Source organism: Enhydra lutris, unplaced genomic scaffold (assembly GCF_002288905.1).
Source record: "Enhydra lutris kenyoni isolate GAN:26980312 unplaced genomic scaffold, ASM228890v2 scaffoldscaffold22, whole genome shotgun sequence".
Classification (NCBI taxonomy): Eukaryota; Metazoa; Chordata; class Mammalia; order Carnivora; family Mustelidae; genus Enhydra; species Enhydra lutris.
In genome coordinates, this window is record NW_019154106.1 from 34,317,360 (window position 1) to 34,338,652 (window position 21,293).

At 35.6% G+C, this 21,293-nt stretch overlaps 2 protein-coding genes across 5 annotated transcripts in view; one reads left to right on the forward strand and one right to left on the reverse strand.

The window, feature by feature from the left end:
* LOC111149717 (anoctamin 3) overlaps positions 1 to 21,293 on the reverse strand; it is a 445,297-nt gene that overhangs the window by 49,666 nt on the left and 374,338 nt on the right. The window lies entirely within an intron of this gene.
* Positions 8,575 to 21,261, forward strand: LOC111149718 (mucin 15, cell surface associated). 2 transcript variants are annotated; one of them, XM_022506955.1, is made up of 4 exons: positions 8,575 to 8,841; positions 15,105 to 15,835; positions 17,889 to 18,038; positions 19,960 to 21,261. In XM_022506955.1, the coding sequence occupies exons 2-4, from the start codon at positions 15,142 to 15,144 to the stop codon at positions 20,118 to 20,120; spliced, it is 1,005 nt and encodes a 334-aa protein (XP_022362663.1). In that variant the 5' UTR covers positions 8,575 to 8,841; positions 15,105 to 15,141; the 3' UTR covers positions 20,121 to 21,261. The 2 variants fall into 2 exon arrangements, with proteins under 2 accessions (XP_022362663.1, XP_022362664.1); XM_022506956.1 differs by lacking the exons at positions 8,575 to 8,841; positions 17,889 to 18,038 and having other exon boundaries at positions 15,127 to 15,835; positions 19,960 to 20,120.

A 21,293-nucleotide genomic window follows, 5' to 3' on the forward strand; every position in this document is an offset into this window, starting at 1 on the left:
TTTCTTTTCTTTCTTTCTTTCTTTCTTTTTCTTTCTTTCTTTCTTTCTTTCTTTCTTTCTTTCTTTCTTTCTTTCTTTCTTTCTTTTTCTTTCTTTCTTTCTATTTTTTAAGCAAATTTCTAAAAGACCTAAATGAGATTGAGAACTTCTGGGAGGTTGGCTGCTCATTCACTCAGTGCTCCATCAATCAACAGTCGAATGCTCTTTGACCATAAATAAATCTTTTCCATTTTTGTTGTCATTGTTGTTTGAAGTCTAAAAATGATTACCAACCACTCTCTTTTCTTATAACTGACTCTACCAAGACAGAAATCTTTGCATTGATCTCTTAGAGGACTTCCTTTGCAGATAAACTCTAATAAAATTTTGATACATGCTTATAACTTAATTTTCTAAAAAGATTACTTTTTTTACTGGACCACTATATCTGAGTTTGCAGAGACAGACAGGCAGAAGCAAACTTAATGCTTCTTGGTCCACAGTTCAAGCAAATATTTAGTCAAAGAAGGGTTGAATTGTGTATATTCATAATTTTGATGTGTCTAAAAGCTCCTTGTACACACAGCCAGTATCTCTGACTTCCTCAAACATTGTGCAGTAGACTGGCCATGAGTGTTTTTGAAAAAGGACTAATTGAACATTGAGTCAGGGACACATTTAGTTTGCATTGAGGAAGATATATTTATGTGGTCTGCAGACACTTCTACAAGTTGTTCAGTGATTATTAACTATCTTAATATAGCAATGAATTCTGAGGAAACTCCTTTTACTTCATATGTAGACTCAGGAGCCAGGCCAGGGATTGTATAGAGAGATGGCATGTTCTAGGGTGTCCAGCACTGATGAAGCAAGAGAAATACGATCTGAAGTACAGAGCCAGAAACTACTCTATGGAAAATTTTTAAAATTTCAACACTTGGGGCATCTGGGTGGCTCAGTCAGTTTAGTATCCATCTCTTGATTTTGGCTCAGGTCATGATCTAAGGGTCATGTGATCAAGCCCCACGTTGGGCTTCACTCTCAGTGAAGAGTCTGCTTGATGTCTCTCCCTCCGACCCTCCTCCACCTCACTCAAATAATAAACAAAATCTTGTAAAAAATTAAATTTCAACTGGTATGTGAAATGCACCAGAGATCTTCTCAAATTTACATTAAAAATGCGGACTACCAAAAATGAATTATAAAGCTGAAATAAACTTTTCAAAATTATCAATAAAGAAGACTTTCAATTAACCATGTTAGAGGAAGAGGAAAGACTGAATTGCTTTTCTATACATTCTCTGTAATATTTTTATATGTTATATTAAAAGGCAATTTGATAAAACACAGACTGAAATATAGGACAAAAAGCATTACAGAAACATGGTAGTCAGCTAATTAAAATATTGTTCTTTTCCGGATTTTGACTTTATTTATTTGGAGATTTTTAAAATTTGTAAACTTGTGATTTTTCCCAGTTTAGTTATTTTCATGCTTCATTTTCTGTTCATATTTTTGTAGCTTCCAAAACTGTGCATCTCCTTCCCTTAAAGAGTTGTAATGTATTACTCACATATATGCCAGCCATCCTGCTAAATATTTCACACATGTTACTCATTAAAGCCTCACAACAGCTCCATGTACAAGAAACGATTTTTTTTATTGCTATTTCACAGGTAATGATACCACAGTTCAGAGATAAAGTATTCCTGCCCCAAATGAACTTGACTGTGTACTCCAGGTCACTCTGAGTCCTAAGGCAGGGTTAATGGCTTCAAATACTCATTCAAAGGGACGGTTTCCAATAATCCTAAGTGTCCTTTAAGGATTCTGTCCTGATTCCGTACAAAAATTTCTTTCTTGTTATACTACAGCTAAGAGCTTCTAGGAACTAACTCTCAGCTTAGTTAAACATAGCATGTTTTCATTGTTCTCTCCAAAGTGTTTCAGGTGCTTAGAGTCTAAATGGATGAGAAAGCCACTTGTCATTGCTATTTGCTGTCTGTGAACTTGATTTCAAAATCCATTTCAGGTCATGGAGAAGTTTCCTTTCCTTCTTCCCTGGGTTCTGAGCCAAGAAACAAATCAAGGACCTTCTTCAGAGTGTATAGACCTAGTCTTGGCATCTTATTCTCTCCTCATTCTGCCCCTTACAAGGCCATGGCTCAGTGCTGAGGACACTCAGCAAATACACTCTGTGTGTTGTTGCTGCCATGGTTATTATTTATTATTATTTAGCTCTTCTAACTTTCCGACAGAAAAAAACAAATTAGAGATGCCTGAATTTTCTGATTATCTTCTTTAATATATTTTTTAGAAAGCATTAGTAAATCAACCTTTTCCTCAAGGTGGCAAAATAAGTTCTATTTTCCATGTACTAGTTCTGCCATTTTATTATATTTATGTCTCATTGTAATTTCATTAAGTCCCTATAAAAATAAATTGCATAGTTGATAAACTGAGCAGTAGTCATCTAGAGAGATTACACTTTGTAACAAAATCGAGGCTCTAAAAGAAGGAAGCTTGCATAATGGTATATTCCATCATACAGACATGGATGCATCTTGTAGGCATTTCTGCACAAGAGAGTATCATGTACTTGTTAAAGATAACAGTATCATTTTCCAGCAGGTTGCCATTTGCAAGGCTGGGCAGTTGTTTTGGGTGTTAGGAATAAGAGGCTTTACTTCAGAATTCTTCTCTGAGCAGGAGTCTAGAGGGAGCCCAGCATTCTCCATCTTAGCAAGATGCCTCCATGTCTATATCCTACACACATAACTTTTCTTCCTGTTATCCCTCACAACTGGGTCCATCATAACTCACTCACTGTGCTCCTTAATTCTGTTCATATCAGTTATCTCAAGAAGACCAAGATTTCCAGATCATCCCTTAACCCTCAAAGTCTGATTCTCCAGTTTCAGGGAAACAGATGACCTTTGTGACCATCTCCCACTCTTTCTCAACACTTTGAGATACTTTCACTTTATCCTCCCCATGCACACCAACATTACTGAAGAAAAAGACAAGTATACTGGGTGAGTTGATTTGTTTTAAATAATGATTTGAGAAGACTTGTGCCATGCTGTAATACCTTCTCTTTTCTCATTTAACAACCAGCACATACACTCTTACCACTCTTAGGTGCAATTTTGCTCTCTACCTCACCATTAAAAACAAAGTGTTCAGGGGAAATTATCCCCCAAAGCCACACCTACCCACTTACCAACACTTGTGTGCAGTAGTGTCTACACTCTCACCTGCTATAACAGAAGATTTATGAATTCATAGTTAAATCAACTCTTCTAGTAAACTAGCCCCCTCCCTTATTACCAGCTATAGGAAATTGCTCAGTGATGTACATGTACAATCATACGAAGTTGCTTAAGAGATATCTTTAAGTGGGAAAAAAGGTTGATCTCGTACCTGAAAGAGCCAACAATTAGAATAATATTCTAGGTAGAAGAAATGTGAGCTTGCAGATGTCCTACACTTAGTATTCTCACTTTGGGGGGGGGGTTTATTGTTAATTATATTTATTTGTTTATGTACCTACTCACTAATTCACCCATTTACACACTTAGTGAGCATTTAGTCTGTGCAAGGAATTAGTCTAGTTCTTTGGATAAAGCAATTAAGAAAGAAGACCAAAAATGTTTGCTTTCATGAGCTCTCTCATACAGGAACAGATAATAAACAATAAAAATAATGTAAAAGTACATTAAGTGACTATAAATGCTGCCAATAAAATAATGTGAGGGAAGTAAGTTAAAACAGGTCAAGAAAGCAGGGTTGTAGTTTTTATAAAGATGACTAGGGAAAGCCTCTCTGTCAGGAAAAAAAAATAAAATTGGAGAAGAACAATTTCATTTTTCTTTTTCTTTTTTTTCAAAGATTTTTATTTATTTATTTGACAGAGAGAAAAGCATAAGTAGGGGGAATGGGAGAGGGAGAAGCAGGTTTCTTGCTTAACAGGGCGCCTGACACGGGACTGGATCCCAGGACCCTGGGATCATAACTTGAGCCAAAGGCCAACTGACTGAGCCAACCAGGTGCCCTGAATTATTTCATTTTTCACTCAGTTATTATTTATTGAGCAACTACTATGTGCCAAGGTATAGACACAAACTCAAAGTAATTTAACATAAGTGTTTCCATGCATGATTGGACTCATCTCAACTTCTGTTCACATTGATGCTGAAACTTTAATTTCTACCATCTCTAAACAAAAATTACTATAGTTATTATACAATTATAGTTATTGAGCCCTACCATGTGTTTATCTACCTTATCTCATTGACTCCCCACAGGTGACTAGAAGGTAGGTGTCACTTTTGCTATTTTACAAATGAGAACACACTGGAAATGGGATAGTGATTAGACAAGGTTATGAAACCAGTAAGTGGCAAAGCTAGGATTCAACAAGAAAATTGTGAGTTGATAGCCTGAGCCTTTCCTCCATTCCTGCTGTTCTCTAGGGGATAATGAGCCTGTAGTACCAGCCGGAAGAAGAGCCCCGAGTTCTGACATTGAATAAAAATTTGATGGGGCTATCCTATGCTAACAAAGTTATTCTGGTAACATGCAGAGTGTGACCAGGCCTGCAATTGGTAATGCTCTGAGGAAAACATAGTGTTTGCTTTCAAAATGTCTCCATCACCTTTTAGCAATATTCCCACTCTCTGGCTCTTTTTTTTCCCCCTCCTTGATGGAACTGGAAGGGGAGATAAAAAGGCATAGGGAACTCCTATAGTGTCAGGACCTAATTAGCACAGAAAAATGCCCAATAAAATATTCTGTATCTATGAACAACTTGAAGCTTAAGCATCATTTAGAATCAGTGGTCTTCAAAATTGTAGTATAAGCTTTAAAATCCCTTTGTAAAATTGTTTATCCTTTTGTATAATTTTATAAGAACATCCAAAATTTTTTTATCATATATGTAAATATTTGCCAACGATGTGATTTCCAGCACATTACAAAAAACTGACATTTTAAAATAAAACTTTCATATTAGTCTTTTATACTTAACTCATATCCCTTTAAAATACACTTGCTATAAGATCTTACTATTGTAAAATTTAAGTTGTTTCATTTTATCTTTAAATCTACTTCTATTGTTTCTTCTTCTATTGTTGCTTCTATTGTTTCTACCTCAGAATAATATCCTTTTGTCTGAAAGTATTTATTTTCTCCTACTGCTAACAAAAAAATTAGAAAATAAAACTAGTCATAAGAAATTAAAATTAATTTTAACTTTAGTCATAAGAAATTAAAATAATTTTTAAAATTTCTTTGACCATGAGGCTCTTTTTAAACATCTGGAATAAAAAAAATAAAAAAAAATAAACATCTGGATTGAGTTGTCATTATTATTAACAAAACAAGAAAATTTATACCAAAATTTAACAGATATTAAACGTGAAGCCTAATATTTTTATTAAAAACACCTCTCTTAAGGATATCAATGGGCTTTTTGACTATTTTTCAGTTGGTTCAGGTATCCATGGATACGTGTTACTTCTTGCTATAGTGAGAGGTTTCAGCAACAACTCTATTTTAATCCTTTGTCTTTATGAGGATATTTACAAAGCAAACATCTTTACATAACGTGTAGATAAGAATGCAACATGTTTTGTTATAGTTATGTTGTTTGCTTCTCTGAACTACAGCTGAATTAAAGTTTGTATGTGATTTATCACGTTTTATTAAATCAGGTTTTTACAACCTTCCTTAGCTCCCCATTTTATGTAGGTATGCATCCAAGCATGCACACCTGCATACATGTAAATGCTATGTCGCAACTTGTACCTAACAAAGGGCATTGTTGTAGAATGTCCTTAGCAACAAAATGGAGCACTTAATCTTTTCATAATGTTATTGTTAAATGACGACCATTTTGTTAAAGACGACCATATTATAATACCACGTGACTTGGGAATAAAGATAAGCTATGTTAAACAATGGTTGGCATTCATGAGAATAATCTATTTCTCTTCTCACAGAATACTGAAACAAATGTTATCAGCCATAAGGAATTTTTCCAGCTATCAATTTTACTGTATTCCTGAAGAATACCATTAAATTATCCTCAAATAATACAACCATGTTATTTGCTTTATTATTAATCAAATATTTGTTTCTTAAAGTGCCCATGCTCCTGTGGGGAGATAAAACATGAATTCAACTTATACCGTGTTTCAGACTCAGAACCAGCTATTAATGGATTTGATCTATGGCAAACAAATTCCCGATATATAGCACCAGCATCAGGCACGTGACGCTATAGGATTTGTATACAAGGGATACCATTTTGGATCCAGAACAATGTTTTAATTTTACTTGAGGCACGGTCCCAAGTTACATTCTGGTTGTATTTTCAAATCCATCAGTGACAATAATGTAACTTCATGTTCTGGTAACTCTACTTGTTGTCAGTTCCACCTTTCAGACAAAGAGAAATTATTGCTTCTTCCAATAAGTATTATGAGACTTGCTAGGTGTAAAGCAATTGGAGAGGGCCCGATGAAAGGTACCATTGTAGGTAAGTACAAAATAGGCAGGCATTGTACCACATGTCATTTCAGCTAGCCTGGCTGACTAAATTGCCAGCTAGTTGTCCCTTATTGTTGAGTGACTTTGGAGAAAAAAGGGCCAACACGGGATTGATCTTACCTAGAACATGGTATATACTTGGGAATGTATCTCACTGAGGTTTCTTCGTTTGGCAAGAAATTACTTCTTTTTTTTTTTTAAGATTTTATTTATGTATTTGATGGAGAGAGGGAGCACAAGCAGTGGGGGCAGCAGGCAGAGGGAGAGGGAGAAGCAGGTTCTCCACCGAGCAGAGACCCTGACATGGGGCTTGATCCCAGGACCCTGGAATCATGACCTGAGCTGAAGGCAGATGTTTAACCCACTGAGCCACCCAGGTTGCCCCAAGAAATTACTTTTTAACTCCAACTCAGGTGATTTCACAAAGACTTGTGATCACAAGTAAGTGGGCTAAGTAACCACTGAGGCATTAAATGCATGAATACTTCTTATTTTATGACTTTATTTCCAGATGTGCTCATGACAGGGAGGATAAATAGGGTTTATCTCTAGGGTCATTTCTAACCAATTGGTTATGGTTATCAGGAGGGCAGTGATGAAGGGGAGTCTGAGGCCACAGGTAGAGTCTCCAGAAAAGGGGTTCATAGGAGATAAGATTCGTCTCCTACACAGTGAAAGAAGAGAATTGTAGCAACAGTACCTTGTAATTTCCATGCCTGGCAGAGGCCCTAATTACCATAGTCAAGTCAGAAAGTGGTAATGATATTCATACACATATCTAGGAAAATCCCTAAGGGCATGGCACACCCAACCTGGCCAAGTCATGTTCAGATCTCTAAGTAGAAAAAAAATATTTTGTCAGCTTGAATTTTTCCTAGTAACTGACAACCTGAAAATAACCAATTGAATTCTATGAAGCCATTGCTCAGTAACCAGTTGTTTGATTAAATTCAACTTGTTTTTCTTCATACCAGTGCAGATACAGATGACATATCCTTTGAGTAAACACTTTTTTAGGGGTTGGCTTAATTTCTAATCATACTCTGAAAAGGCCCTTAGGACCTCAGAACATTTAAAACCACACATTACCTTGTTCTTTCCTGAAGCCAATTAACTGGGCAGATTCTTTACATTCAATTTGAAGGTCCTGTACATTAGCTAAAGTTTCATTTTCACTCCCAGCAGCTGGAAAGCTATCTCCTTGCACAATAGAAACTAAGTGTGTACCTCAGATGTACTGAGCTCAACGGGCCTTGGCGCCAGCCCCCAAATACTGGTGTGCAGAATATCCCAGAAAGTGCAGTTTCACTCTGCTCCCTTTCATAAGCCATGGAAGGAAGTGAACGAAGCCTGCCAGGTTGTTATTCAACTCCAGTATTTAATCAGGCATTACCTGGGCACTTGTGAAACTCTCCAGCTTCTAAACTGAGAGTAAAAGCAAAGAGAACATGGGATGGAAACTACTTAATTGAGAAGGCTCTCAGAATTACTCTGGATCATGTGGCCATTCTCACACAGGTCCTAGTAACTCCCCAAACTCCTGAAAATCAGCAAGAAAGCCCCTCTCAATCCTGGTGATTATTTCTAACTGAACACTTCGCAGCCTTCTCAAGGAGGCCAATACACATTAATTCACTTTGTGTGAAGTGTGACTTTCTATAAAATTGATTTCAGTGGACTGCAGATAAGAGCCCTCACCACTGTGTTTTCTCCATTCAGTTTTTGGTACACAAAGGGCATCCTACTATGGGAAAGGCAGGTTTGTTGATGATGTAGGAGAATAACATGGGGCTCACACGGAGTAACAGGTGCAGGGCGTGAGTCATTTTGGTTTCCTCACCTGCAAAGGGCGAATCCAGCATGTGCCAGAAATTCCGGATACGCCAAGGAACATTACCAAAGTCTTTGTCCTTTTTTTTTTTTTTTTCTTCATTTAGGGCAGGAAATGGATGCCCCTTGTTCTTCCACTGCTCAAGAGAACTAGCCTGCCCCAAAGTCAAAACGATCAACCTATGAAACCTGGAGGGTTGGACTTTTCTTTCTTTCTTTCTTTTTTTTTAAGGTCTGAATGAGGTGATATCTTCACGCTGACAGCTGAGAAGCAGGTCAGTCAGGTTCTTGGGTGCTCTATTACACAAGCAAGATTTGGCCAGCTCCACCTAATTTTGTTTCTCTGACACCCTCCTGCTCAGTGGGACATTGTCATACTTAACCCATCTGCTTTCTCTAATGCTCGGCAGACTCATTCCAGCCAGGACAGCTGTCTGTGGTATTTCAGTTCCTGTTTGTAAATACCTCCAGAACCTGAAGGTGAGTGTGGACTGGGTTACGTAGGATCCCAGCTCTCTCTCGCTCGCTCTCTCTCTCCCTCCCGCTCGCTCTCTCTCTCCCTCCCTTCTCTCTCTTTCTCTTTCTCTCTCTCCCCTTTCTTTTTTTTTTTCCCCCTCTCTTTCCCTTTCTCCTTCCCTCTCTGTCTCTGGCTCTCTTTTATTTGCCAAAGAGAATCAAAGTAGGCTCAACTCTTTGACAGGACTGCCTGGCAAGTAGCTACGGAGACCCTTATAAAAACAGGTAGTTGTTTCATTAAGTAATTACCTACAAAATGAGCATTTGCACTAAGTGACTTAGCTTAGCTTAGGAATTACTGCCAGATTTGCTCAATGATGAAGCCAGCTGGAGAGTTAAATAAAAACCTTACTTAAAATGTACATGACTACAAGAGAGAGTTGCCTTAAGTCAGATCTTAGTATCTAAGTTTCACGATATTTAAAGTGGAAATGACATTAATATGAATTGATTATTTAGATTTAAATTATGCTTTTAGGCTTTAAGAATTTTGCAAAAGTATTAGAATATGACAGTTTTTGGAAAACAATCTTTGAATACAATGAATTACCAGCTTCTGTACATCTCTTCCAAAGATTTTATTAATCAAAAAATTGACAAAATGTTGTGTATGTAACTATTTCACTTAGTGTGGTATGTGTGTACATCTGACGCTCACTGGAAATCTGAATGGCCAAGTCAGTTGCTATGAAACACATCTTATTGAATGAAGGTGTGGATCATGTTTCTTAAAATTATTTTCAGTTTGTGGCGAGGTAAAGCTTCTTTAATTAAATGGATGTTGATTTACTGTTTGGCACTTTCTATTTTATCCATTGAGGCATTTTCTACAGACAGTAAAATATAATAGAAGGCTGAAAACTCCATGCTTGGGAGTCTAGGTCTAGAATATTCTGCAGACAGTTTTTCTTTCTAAGTTTGATACTCTTCCACCTAATTATTTCAGTACTGAAGATTATGACTAACAATGCTCAAATTAGCAGGGAATATGACATTCTATATTTTTCCTGAATTCCTGCATACCCCAGAGTCTTTTAATGAGAATTATGTTCACAACTAGAAGTTTTTTTCCCCCCTGAAAGAAAGCCTTGTCTTTCCTTTCTTTTTAAGTCAAATAAAAGCGAAATGATATGCCTGCATTCCTCAGGTACAGTCCTCCTTTCTGGCTTCTAAGTGTTCTCATCCTTTCAAAACCCTCTTATTAAAAGAGGCATTTCTAGAAGCATAGTTCATTATGTCCTCATTTATTACAGTTCTTTCATTTAGGAAAAGCAATATACTGTTCAAGATTGTAAAGGCCACTCAAGAGTAGCACCCACGGTCTGCCTGGGATATAGGCTAATGACAGACTGAATTTCCTATGATGAAGAAAAATAAAACCCATCTGTGTTAACCTGTAGCCTGAGATCTATAATAAAAAAAAAAAAAAAAAAAACAAGCAAAAGCAACTGAAAGAGAACTAGCACATTCTATGTTCTTTTTAGTTATTTTGCTGCAGAAACACGTTTTTATAGTACCCGTCAGTGCACTGAACTAATGTTATAATTTAAAGGCTTGGATTTTGTTTGAATTGCCAATAACTAGCATTTCTCTTCCCTTGCATAGGTTGATTACCTGATACAAACCAGGGTACCTCCTTATTTTTAAAGCTTGATATAAAATGGGTATGACTCAGTTATAACAAGAAGGCTGGGCAGAATAATGACTCTATGCATTTAAGGGCAAGCAAAATTATGTGGAGAGTCTGGACTTGCTTCCTTTAATGGCCGGGGTTGTTGTGTTTCTCTTACCACTTTCTACAGTCCTCCCTACAAAAGTAGTAATGTGAAACCACTTTTTAGTGTCAACACCAAAAACAGAGGAGAAAACTGTGTTCATTTTCTCTGCATAGAGCAATTATCTTAAAAAAAAAAAGTGCAACTCACACCCTTTGAAAGTATATTTTAAAATGTGTTAAATACCACAAATAATAAAAATAGTTCAATGTATACAGAAAGGTTTAGAATCTGTGTTTAAAATATCATAAAATGAGTGGAAATCCTTTTTCTCTGTTCCCTTTATAATAATTCTTATCTTAGAAGTTTTTCAAGTTTGTAATGATCTTAGCTCTGTTCCTATGCTCTACACCCTCAAATTTCCTCTCTCAAATTTCCACCTAGGGGACAAAAAGGGCAAAAAGAACAGGAGGGGAAACGATGCTACCAGGTTCTCTTGATATACTCTCTTTCTACAATTGCATTTTTTCTTTGGTTCCACTTCTGTCTGCCTCCACAGTGCACCTGGCTGACAGATGAACTCGGGCATACACAAGCTTGCCAAGCATCATCCAGCATAAATTTACACAATGAGTATACAACACGCTTTAAATACTTAAACTCTGGAGATGGAGAGAGGCTGAGAGGAAAGTACAAAGAGAAAGAGCACAGATTTTTTTTATTGCCCTTCAGCACTTCTGTACTAACTCCATTAGCCTTTGGGGCTTACACTGTGTTCAATTCAGAATAGGATTGAATTTAACCCAAATTTCCTAGTCCTTGTCCAGCAAAAGTCCAGGGCTGGGGTTCTGAATAACTGATGGTTTCAATTTCCCTTTGCTTCTATCCCTTTAAGATGAAGGGACCTGAGTGGAGAGGTGTAACCTGTTTCTCTTGGAAGCTAAGGAGCAGAAGCAAAGTTATCTTCCACTGTCAGGCCAGGATAGCAGGAATAAACCAATTCTCACAAGAGCTGTACATATAACTATATTATTTTTGGAATAAACTGCAAATGTTATTCACAACACACATCATCCCTCTCTCCCATCTTTCTCTTTTCCCTGGAGATAAATTATAGACAGTAACAGAACGCTTGGCTCATTTGGGGTACTAATACCTTAGGTTTTCAAGTTAAAATCAAAAGCTGGGTGAAGGGTAGAGAGATCCCATTGGTGGTTCAATGTTACAAAGTGAATCAGGAACAACAAAACTCACTTTGCTGACTCTTGATATGTGGATTCTCATTACGGGAAGGGAGTGAAAGTTCAATACCACGTTTCTCATGTAACATGAGAAAACTAGAACAGCTAAGGCCTATTTTTTCCCCTTCTGGTGACCACTTCATTAGGAAGAGAAAATAACCACAAAGGGAAAGTAAATCAAAATGTATAATAATGAAAAAATGGGTGGCTAAGGACAATTCATAAATTTAATGAGACCACTGGAATTAAATAATGAAAAGGGCTATAATGGTTGCTATGAACTTGACAGAGTTCACAGGAGAAAGATTTTTCTGAAAAGATGCATGGAAGTATTTTCAAACTAAATTGAATTGTATTTTAAAGGTGCTGGGTGAGGTATCAGTTTAATAATGTGTTGGTGAACTGGAGATCCTGGGGATAACTTTTGTTAATTTGTAAACTACATGCCAGAGGGGTCTACCTAGAATCATAGAGATAATTGTTGGGGTTTTCTTAAATTAGGATAAAAATGTATTTAGTGTGTTTGAGGGGTACTTAAGGTAGAAGGCCCTAGTTTTCCAGTGTTTAAAATAATGGTATTATAAACTATTTTGAGTAAAATAATAAAACTTGAAGAAGCTGTGCTTAAAAAAATGTTGGTGGGAAGAAGTTCTAAAAAGCAGCTGATTTTTTATTTCTTTGTAACCAATTTCTATATTCCTTTGTAACTTCTGTTACACAGATGGTGATGACTAGCTTTAATGCTGAGGTTTGAATCCTAACCCGATCTCTGTCACTACTCTGTGTCCTTGACACTTTTCTTTTCAATTAATTTATTTATTTTAGAGAGAGGTGGGGGAGGGGCAAAGGGAGAGGGAGAGAGCATCTGAAGCAGACCCTACACTGAGTGCAGAGCCCCACATGGGGCTCCACCTCACGACACTGATACCATGAGCTGAGCCGAAAACAAGAGTCGAAGGCTTAACCAACTGGGCCACGCAGACTCCCCCCATTGTTTACGTTTTTAATGCCCCATTTAATTATGTGTGAAACAGGATTGATAATTCCTTCCTCATTGTTGGTTTGTTTTTGGTAAGAACTAAATGAGAAAACGTGTGAAACATCTGATTTAATAGAAGCAGAGTAGTAATATGTTTTCCAATGATGTTAACAATTTTTAGGATCTAAATCCATATGCTTGGCTATCACAGAAAAGTGAATCAAATATAAACAGACAATATCACAAATACAAATACCTATGTAATTCCTACCAGTTCAAGAAACAGAGTATCAGGAGTATGCAGAGTCTGCTTCCAGTAGATTTATTTATTTTAGGGGGCGGGGAAGGGCAGAGGGAGAGAACCTTCAAGGAGACTTCCACTTAGAGTGGAGCCAGGCACAGACTTCCATTTCATGACCATGACCTGAGCCAAAACCAAGGGTCAGACATCTAACCATTGAGCCACCAAGGCACCCCTGCCTTGCCTTTTAAGTAGAATTTATTTAAGTGATAAGCATAGGGCATGGAAGATATTACATTTTGAAAGCTTTAGGAATCCACAGGTATGGACTAATAACTGAAAGAAAAATATGTATCAGGATGTATTATAAATATATTTAAGTTGTACCACTATGTAAGATATCATTTAGCAGGAAAGAGGCACTTAAATCCCAAAGAAAATCAGAGGACGTATTTAGAGGCTTCTCAGACCCTAATGAAAAATTAAGGTTGACCATCACTGTAAACATTTCTGGGAGAGCTTTTAAGAAATGCTACATAATACTGGACCTTAAAAATATCCGGTGCACATCCTTCCTTTTCTTATCTTGGTCATCCTGGAGGCTTTTAGTGAAAAATAAGCTCTAAGATCCAATTCAAAGAATAGGAAATCAGTTATCAGACTGTATTGTTTGGGGAGGAATAGTCTTAACATTTTAAAAAGAATATTTTTTATATTAAAGATATTTCAAATTTTATTTATTTTTTTTTATTTAAATTCAATTAGCCTTTCAAAGTTTAGCATCCAACTAGGTTGAAGTCAGTAGAGTTGGATTTCAGTCATTCTCTTCCTTTCATTAGCTGTCTCCTAGCCACTCTGAACCTGTTTCTTCCTTGGCAAAATAAGAATATGCAAGTTATTTATTTATCTATTTTTTTGGTCACAAGGGATCATTGTGAGGATCAAGTGAGATGATATTGCAAACTTTCTGAGATGTAAGGCACTTACAGGAATATTAAATTTTCATAATAAAAAATGGAGGTTAATGTCTACTAGCTGCTTACTTCAGGCCATATTGGTTCAAGTACTTCTATCTATATAATTTCATTTAGTCTTCAGAACATTGCGATTTCAGTATGATTATAATGACGAATAAAGTAACTGCTTATTATGTTGATTATTTTTCACAGGTTATTCATAATAGAAGTCAGAATTTTAATATAAATCTAATTTTAAGATCTTTTCCCCGTATCCTCCTATCAATGAGTTATGGTACTTCCACATTTCAGAGGCAGAATGATAATGCTTGGATTGAAGTTCTGGACCAGGGTTTCAACCTCAACTCTGCTACTATCTAACTATGTCATTTTTTCTACACATGCTCCCAGACAGATGTTTCATTTATATAATAAGGGCACACAAGGGAAGATTATCCTGAAATCTGAGAGTCTTCCTGATTTTCCCTAGTTTTGATTAGTAGGAAGAAGGGCATCATGAAAAATATTGTGAAAAAAGGGATATTAATTTAAAATTCAAATAACTCTAATGAGGTACTAATAAAATGTTTTTAAGTGGAAGTCCCAACTGATTCATTTTAAAGTGGTATGTTTAGAGTATAATCAGTAACTTCATTTTCATAATAAACATTCCAAATCATATCTTTATAAAAACCATATTTTCTTAAATATGTTAAAGAAATCAGCCAGGTATACATGCTCTATATTTACAATATTTTACTTAGCAATCCATATATAATATTTCAAATATATGTAAATATTTCAACTTGTCCCAAGATAAATGATCTTTGAAATAGTGGAATAGTGGTATGTGGCTTGACAAAGTTTTTGCATGGCATTTCCTTAGAAAAAAGAAGAAATAAATATTATATAGAAAATAGAATTCACTCTAGGCTTAGTATATAATCCAAAGAAAACTAACTTTTGGAATAAAGAGTATGGCATTATCAATTCAGTATTATATCTCTAGATGTTTACTTTAAAGATGTAGATCCTTTAAAAAAAACCCACTATGTCATTTAATAATTCAGATGCTTATTATTTGCTTTTTTTCAGATTCCCCTTAATAACACCAATACCAAAAAAGGCTACAATGTTGACCTCAGCCAAAATTCTACTGATTTCTAATTTGTTTAGTTTACTATTAATTGGAAGCCATGGGAAAGAAAGTCTAGAGAGAAACACAACACAAAGCATTGCAGCAGGCTCAAAAACAATGGAAAATGAATCTGTTCCTTTGGAAAGTGATAGAAATTTAAGCTCAGATAAAGAAAATAGAGAAACCTCCAATCCTGAGGCAAGTAATTCCTCTCTTTGGGACCCATTAAATAAACACCATGGAACAACAGACGTCTTCAGCAATTCATCAACGAACAACTTTTCTAGGAATCCAAGACCCATGCCTACGTCTCCCACAAGCCATCCTCTGATCCATAGCTCTGTTTCTAAATTGTCTTGGAACTCATCCATAGCAAATGAAAATTCTCTTCCAGTCTCAGCACCTCCCAAAGCTACATCTGCTGTATCTTCAGAAAAGTTCACTTGGTCTTCAGCCAGTGATACCATAAAAACTCCTGACAACAGTTCCATTTCAGTTAGCATCCTCCCTACGGCACCAAACATCACATCTGTGACTCCCATGGTAACAAAACCAGATGAATGGCTCACCACATCCAATGACAGCTTCATAGGGTTTACCTCCTACCGAGAAACAACAACTCTACAGCCCACCTTAAAGTTTACCAATAATTCAAAAATCTTCTCCAATACATCAGACCCCCAAGAAGGTAAATATAAATGGATTTAACTTTCCTTTTGTGTGAAACTGAATCTCGAACTAAGTCATACAGATTACATCTAAAGAATGTACCATATTGAAAAAAAAAAAAAAAGACTACAGCAGCACAGGTGGTTCACACTTCTGAGGGGCAACTATGATATTCAGTGGAAATAATAAAGGGATTTTCAGGCTTTAGTCAGCATACAGTAGTCATTACGTATGGGAACATGATGAGACAGCGGGACAAAATTAGAGGTAGGTTATTAGGTTGAGGTAGCAGTACAATTTTGAAGATACTGGGCAACGATTTTCACTGAATCTGAGAAAACTGCCTGAAATGCCCCATGCTTTTAGGAACAATACGCAACTGAACTTTAGAAATATATGTATGTGAAAACTGAATGAAATAAATGAATTTATAAATTATCTGATATCACATAGCAATCATAGGAAAACAGAACACTGATATTTTTTTAAAAAATGTAAGTAAACTCAACAAAACAAATCCTCCTGAATTCTTAGTTTAGTACCTAATGAATACCATAAAAAATTGTTTCTTAAATTCCACATATGAGTGAAATCATATGGTATTTGCCTTTCCCTGAAAATTTTAAAAAAATACTCCTTTTCCTCCCATGAATTCAATGATTCCAAATACAACTTACTTCCAGATTATATTAGTGATGTAAACACTAAATCATACATACAAATTCCTACTTGAAAGTTGTAGTGTATAGGAGAAGTTTTAAATTCTGAAATCTAGGCTTTATAATAGCACTGCAGCTAATAGATTTATGTACATATATTTTCATTTTAGCTATAATTTTAATGCATCTTTTCATTCATACATACTCTGATACTACACCAAGAAGTTTTGTTTTTGTTTTTTGAGATAGAGGGAACAAGGCGGCAGGGCGTGGCAGGGAAGAAGGAAAGAGAATCTTAAGCAGCACCACACCCAGCATGGAGCCCCACATGGGGCTCGATCTCATGAAAGTGAGAACGTGACCTGAGCTGTAACCAAAAGTTAGACGCTTAACTGACTAAACCACTCAGGTGCCCCTACATTGGAAAGATTTTTAATAAATATTCTCTTCTTTTCTCTCTCTAAACTCAATATACATACTAAGAATACTGAGTACTTATGTCCACCAGTGCTCTTTAATCAAAAGAAAATTGGTTAACCTTGTTTCGCTTTTATTTCAGTAGTAATTTTGCTGTAGGTTTCTAGTGTGTAGGTTAATGTTTTTATAAATGGATTTTAATATAGAATTATACACTTTATAAGACTCCTTGCCCACTTAATAACATTCTCATGAAATTTTTTTTAAAAAACTCTGAAAATACAATACACTAAATATGAGTTCAGGGAGAATTGCATAGCTTGTTAATAACAAACTCAGGCTTCAAATAAGGTACTTAGTAAAAAGGGAGATAGAGTAAAATTTTGGGGTCCTTTAAACTCAGACCTACACATCTCTTCTCAATGTGCAAGACATTGCAAACATCTTGCTTTGGTCTATTTATTGCAGCGGGAAATGTCCTTTATTAGGATATACTGCTCTTCCCTTATAGTGCCTTTTCAGTTGGGGTTTTATGGATTCATTTCCTATTACCCACTTACTCCCATTAGCTTTTTACTTTTCAGTTATTATAGAAACAAGCCCAAAGTTCATTTCATCATTAACGTTCATTAGAAATTCAGAGTTGATTAAAAGCAATATAGCACTCAACACAGAAATTAGATCTTAATGGAGTATACACATGGCACTTCAGTACTATTGTTTTTAAAAAAGGAATGAGAGACAGTTATAAAAATAAGAAGTTTTTAAACATAATTAAAAATTTGAAGTATGGTTTTATAAGGAGGTATATTTGCCAATATACCCCAAATACTCAGTACTTCACAAAATACACAAACATATCACTATTATCTAATTTTTAAAAACCCAATATTGTTTAAACATTTTTTGTTATAAAGTCCAATGTACATATTTCTCTTCTTTGAAAAATTATTTTCTATTTCTTCATCTGTTAATTATTTTTTCTTTCTCCTCTAGAAAATAAAAATACAGGAGTAGTATTTGGGGCCATTTTAGGTGCTATTCTGGGTGCTTCACTGCTTAGTCTTGTTGGCTACTTGCTGTGTGGAAAAAGGAAAATGGATTCATTTTCCCATCGGCGACTTTACGATGACAGAAACGAACCAGGTAAAAACAACTTTCAAAACCTCACCCGCACACTGTGGATTAAATGAAATGAGGATGCTAATGTTCACTACCTTATCTAGAAGGGATCTGGAGATTTGTATGACAGAAACAGGCACAAGATTTATTCTGATCTACTCTCTGTTTCTCAAAGAACATAACCAAAATAATTATGGGCCTGTGGGTGGAATTTTAAAACTATATGGAGCTGTGGATCATTGCATCACAATTAGTTTTAAATAAACCAAATCCCAGAACCTAAAACATGTCTATGGAATTGGAAGAGAATGGTATGCCATTGAGGGAAAAAGGGTCAGTGTTGTTAGCAAGTAACTGCACAGCCACATTTTCTGCCATTGTTGGATCTCATGGCAGCAGTAATTTGAACAATGATTTATTCCAATCTGCAGTTCTTCTAAAGTTTACACAGATGCAGGAGTCCTCAATCAGTTGTCTTAATGAGTCTCTAGAACAGAATCTATAGAGTTGTATATTTGGGTACATAAAATCACAATAATAGAGGAATTTTTCACTCATGGGATAGAAAAGACCAACTGTAAGATCTAAAATGAGAAATGTGTCTGCTAAGAATAAAGAACTGGATTTCTTCTTAATGTAATACTGATTAGAACAGAAATGAAATAATTTCACATAATTGATTTGTCTTTTTTTTTATACTTCAGGGGGAAAAATGTTTTCTGTTCTACAAAGGACTCTCGCTACCATAAAAAATAGTTAAATGCCCTGGTACATCCTGTCAATAAAGTCTTGTTGATTTTACTAAGTTCAGAGCATGACTGACATACTGTTCATCTTCAGAACCAAATCCATTAACTGTAAATTTAACTGAATTCTATTTTGGGGGTTTCTAGGAATCCATATAAAATAAAAAGTGGTACTTTTCAAAATTAAAGGATAAGATTTCAAACAACAGGGGTTTCCAAACCTTTTTTTTAACTCCAGATTTACCTGTAATCACATGCAAAAGCTCAGTCTGTCAAACTGATGCAGTCTAAGATGTTGTGATCAAGGCATAATGGAATAACTCAATCACAACACCTACTTTCCTCCCTCAAGACAGCTTTGAGAAACCTCCCCCAAGTCTGTAAGGTTACTGGGCACCCAGTCTGTAAACAGAAGGGGTAAAGAATACTTAGGACATAGGAATACCTAACTGAATAATTAAAATTAAATAAAATAATAATAATTTAAATTAAATTAAATAATAATAAATTAAATTAATTAATAATTAAAGTTAAATCACTAATCTGATTAGTAATTAGTCACTGTCTAGTACTTATTTTTACCTAGCACATACCAAGTTTTCTTTGAAAATAAATTCAAGATCATTAAGGATGTAAAAATTGGCTGTTCATTGAAAAAGTAAAAAATAATCTCATATCATTAATCAGAGAATGCCAAGTGCATGATAACCAGGATCTATCACAAAGAAATATAATGTTTTACAAAGAGTTTTCTTCCATCTTTATCTTCCCTGGCTCAACCATAAAGATATTGAGACACTTAGAAAATAATGACACTGATTTAAAATTAATGCTCTTCAGTATTTAAAAATTATTTTTTTACACCAGAAGTAAAAATTCAAGGCCCTGAACTCAAAATTCAATGAGACATATGTCTGTCTGTGCTTCTTCATACAAAGTACCACTCTACTTTCATTATGATTTCTCCCTTAGTTCCTTTATTTTTGGTTTGCTAGTAGTAAAATTATTTCAGAAGCTAAACTGTTCTCTTAGTCTTAGAAAGAAATGTATCATGAAAAGTATATACTTATTTAAAACTTCAAAACCAGTATCTGCAAAGCCCATATGAAATCTAGAACAATTCCTATAGTCTGGCAGATGCCCAAGCATGCATCTTCCAGACTGTCACCATAAAATAATTTTTTTTGTTACTTTTTTAGTTCTGCGATTAGACAATGCACCAGAACCTTATGATGCGAGTTTTGGGAATTCTAGTTATTACAACTCCACTGTGAATGATTCATCTGTGCCAGCAGGCCAAGAAAATGCACGTGACGGCATCCCTATGGATGACATACCTCAACTTCGTACCTCAATATAAAAGGAAAGGGAAAAGGCTTCTGACGGCAAATGATCGCCTACACCCTAGTCTTTTCACAAGCCCATCTTCCAAAAGCTGAAGCAAGATCACTGTCATGTGGCTGTGCCAAGGAGAACTATAAAAGTATGAGACTAGGAGCAGAAACTTAGAGGATAAATCATCCAAAAGGTTTCCTTTCTTACCATTTTTGGCTGTACAGAATCATCTATTGAGTAACCTTAATTCGTATTTTGGTCTATTTTACTCTTAGTGCGAAACGTTTGTGGGAATCAGGTAAAACTAAAAGGGTTCATGATGCTTGCCCTGCCTGATAATTTAACTAACCCTGTTGTCCTAATTGCATGCATCAATATTGGCATTTTCTTGAAGGCAAATTAGGACACTTTCTTGAAGGAAAATTTTTTAAAATTTTGACTTACAGAGTATACGGAGTTTCTGCTCCTGGGGAAATTAAGGTAATGGGAGTGAGACTTGTATTATAGAACGTTTTACTTTCCCGTCTCAGCACATACATGGTCAGCCCCTTGAATGGCCAAGCTGACAATGACTTTGCATTCAATAGGGCAATGGTAGGGAAGCTGACTCTTAACCAGGAATGGCATCAGTTCTCTTCAAAGGGTGAGGAATCTTAACAAATCTGATTTCTTTTAGGACTCAATAAATTGGGTGCTTTAAAGAGTCAATGAGAAACATGGTGATAAAACTCAGCCAAAGCATATACTTGTACATAATTTTTACAGTTTTAAGATGTTAAATAAGAACAAGATTTATTATGTATTAGATATTATTGCTTAATCATACATGGAATAGATACTGTCTCTCTAAGTGTGTAAAGTGTAATGTTAAAAAAAATAGACATATAGAAATATTATGCAAATAATGCATTTTCTGAGCATCACTTCTACACGCAGAAGTACAAGTGTTATAAATTTGGATTCTAGCATGTTCCAGTTTTTTTATAATTACCACCAGCTTTCAGCAGGAAAAACACACTCCTCAGTATAGGAAGGTCAAGGCTTTTGGGACTAGAGTATTAGCAGAAGAGTTAAATTCTCAAAGAAGCCATGAATGTATGAAGCAAACAAACAAAGCAAGAGATTTCATTGTTGAATTGATACACAGGGTGTGTTTGTGTGTGTGTATGTGTGTGTGTGTATGTATGTGAAGAAACAC

Coding starts and splice junctions, on each gene's coding strand:
- LOC111149718 (XM_022506955.1), top strand. CDS start 15,142: ATGTTGACCTCAGCCAAAATTCTACTGATTTCTAATTTGTTTAGTTTA. Junction 15,836..17,888: donor TACATCAGACCCCCAAGAAG/GTAAATATAAAT, acceptor TTTCTCCTCTAG/AAAATAAAAATACAGGAGTA. Junction 18,039..19,959: donor CGATGACAGAAACGAACCAG/GTAAAAACAACT, acceptor TTACTTTTTTAG/TTCTGCGATTAGACAATGCA.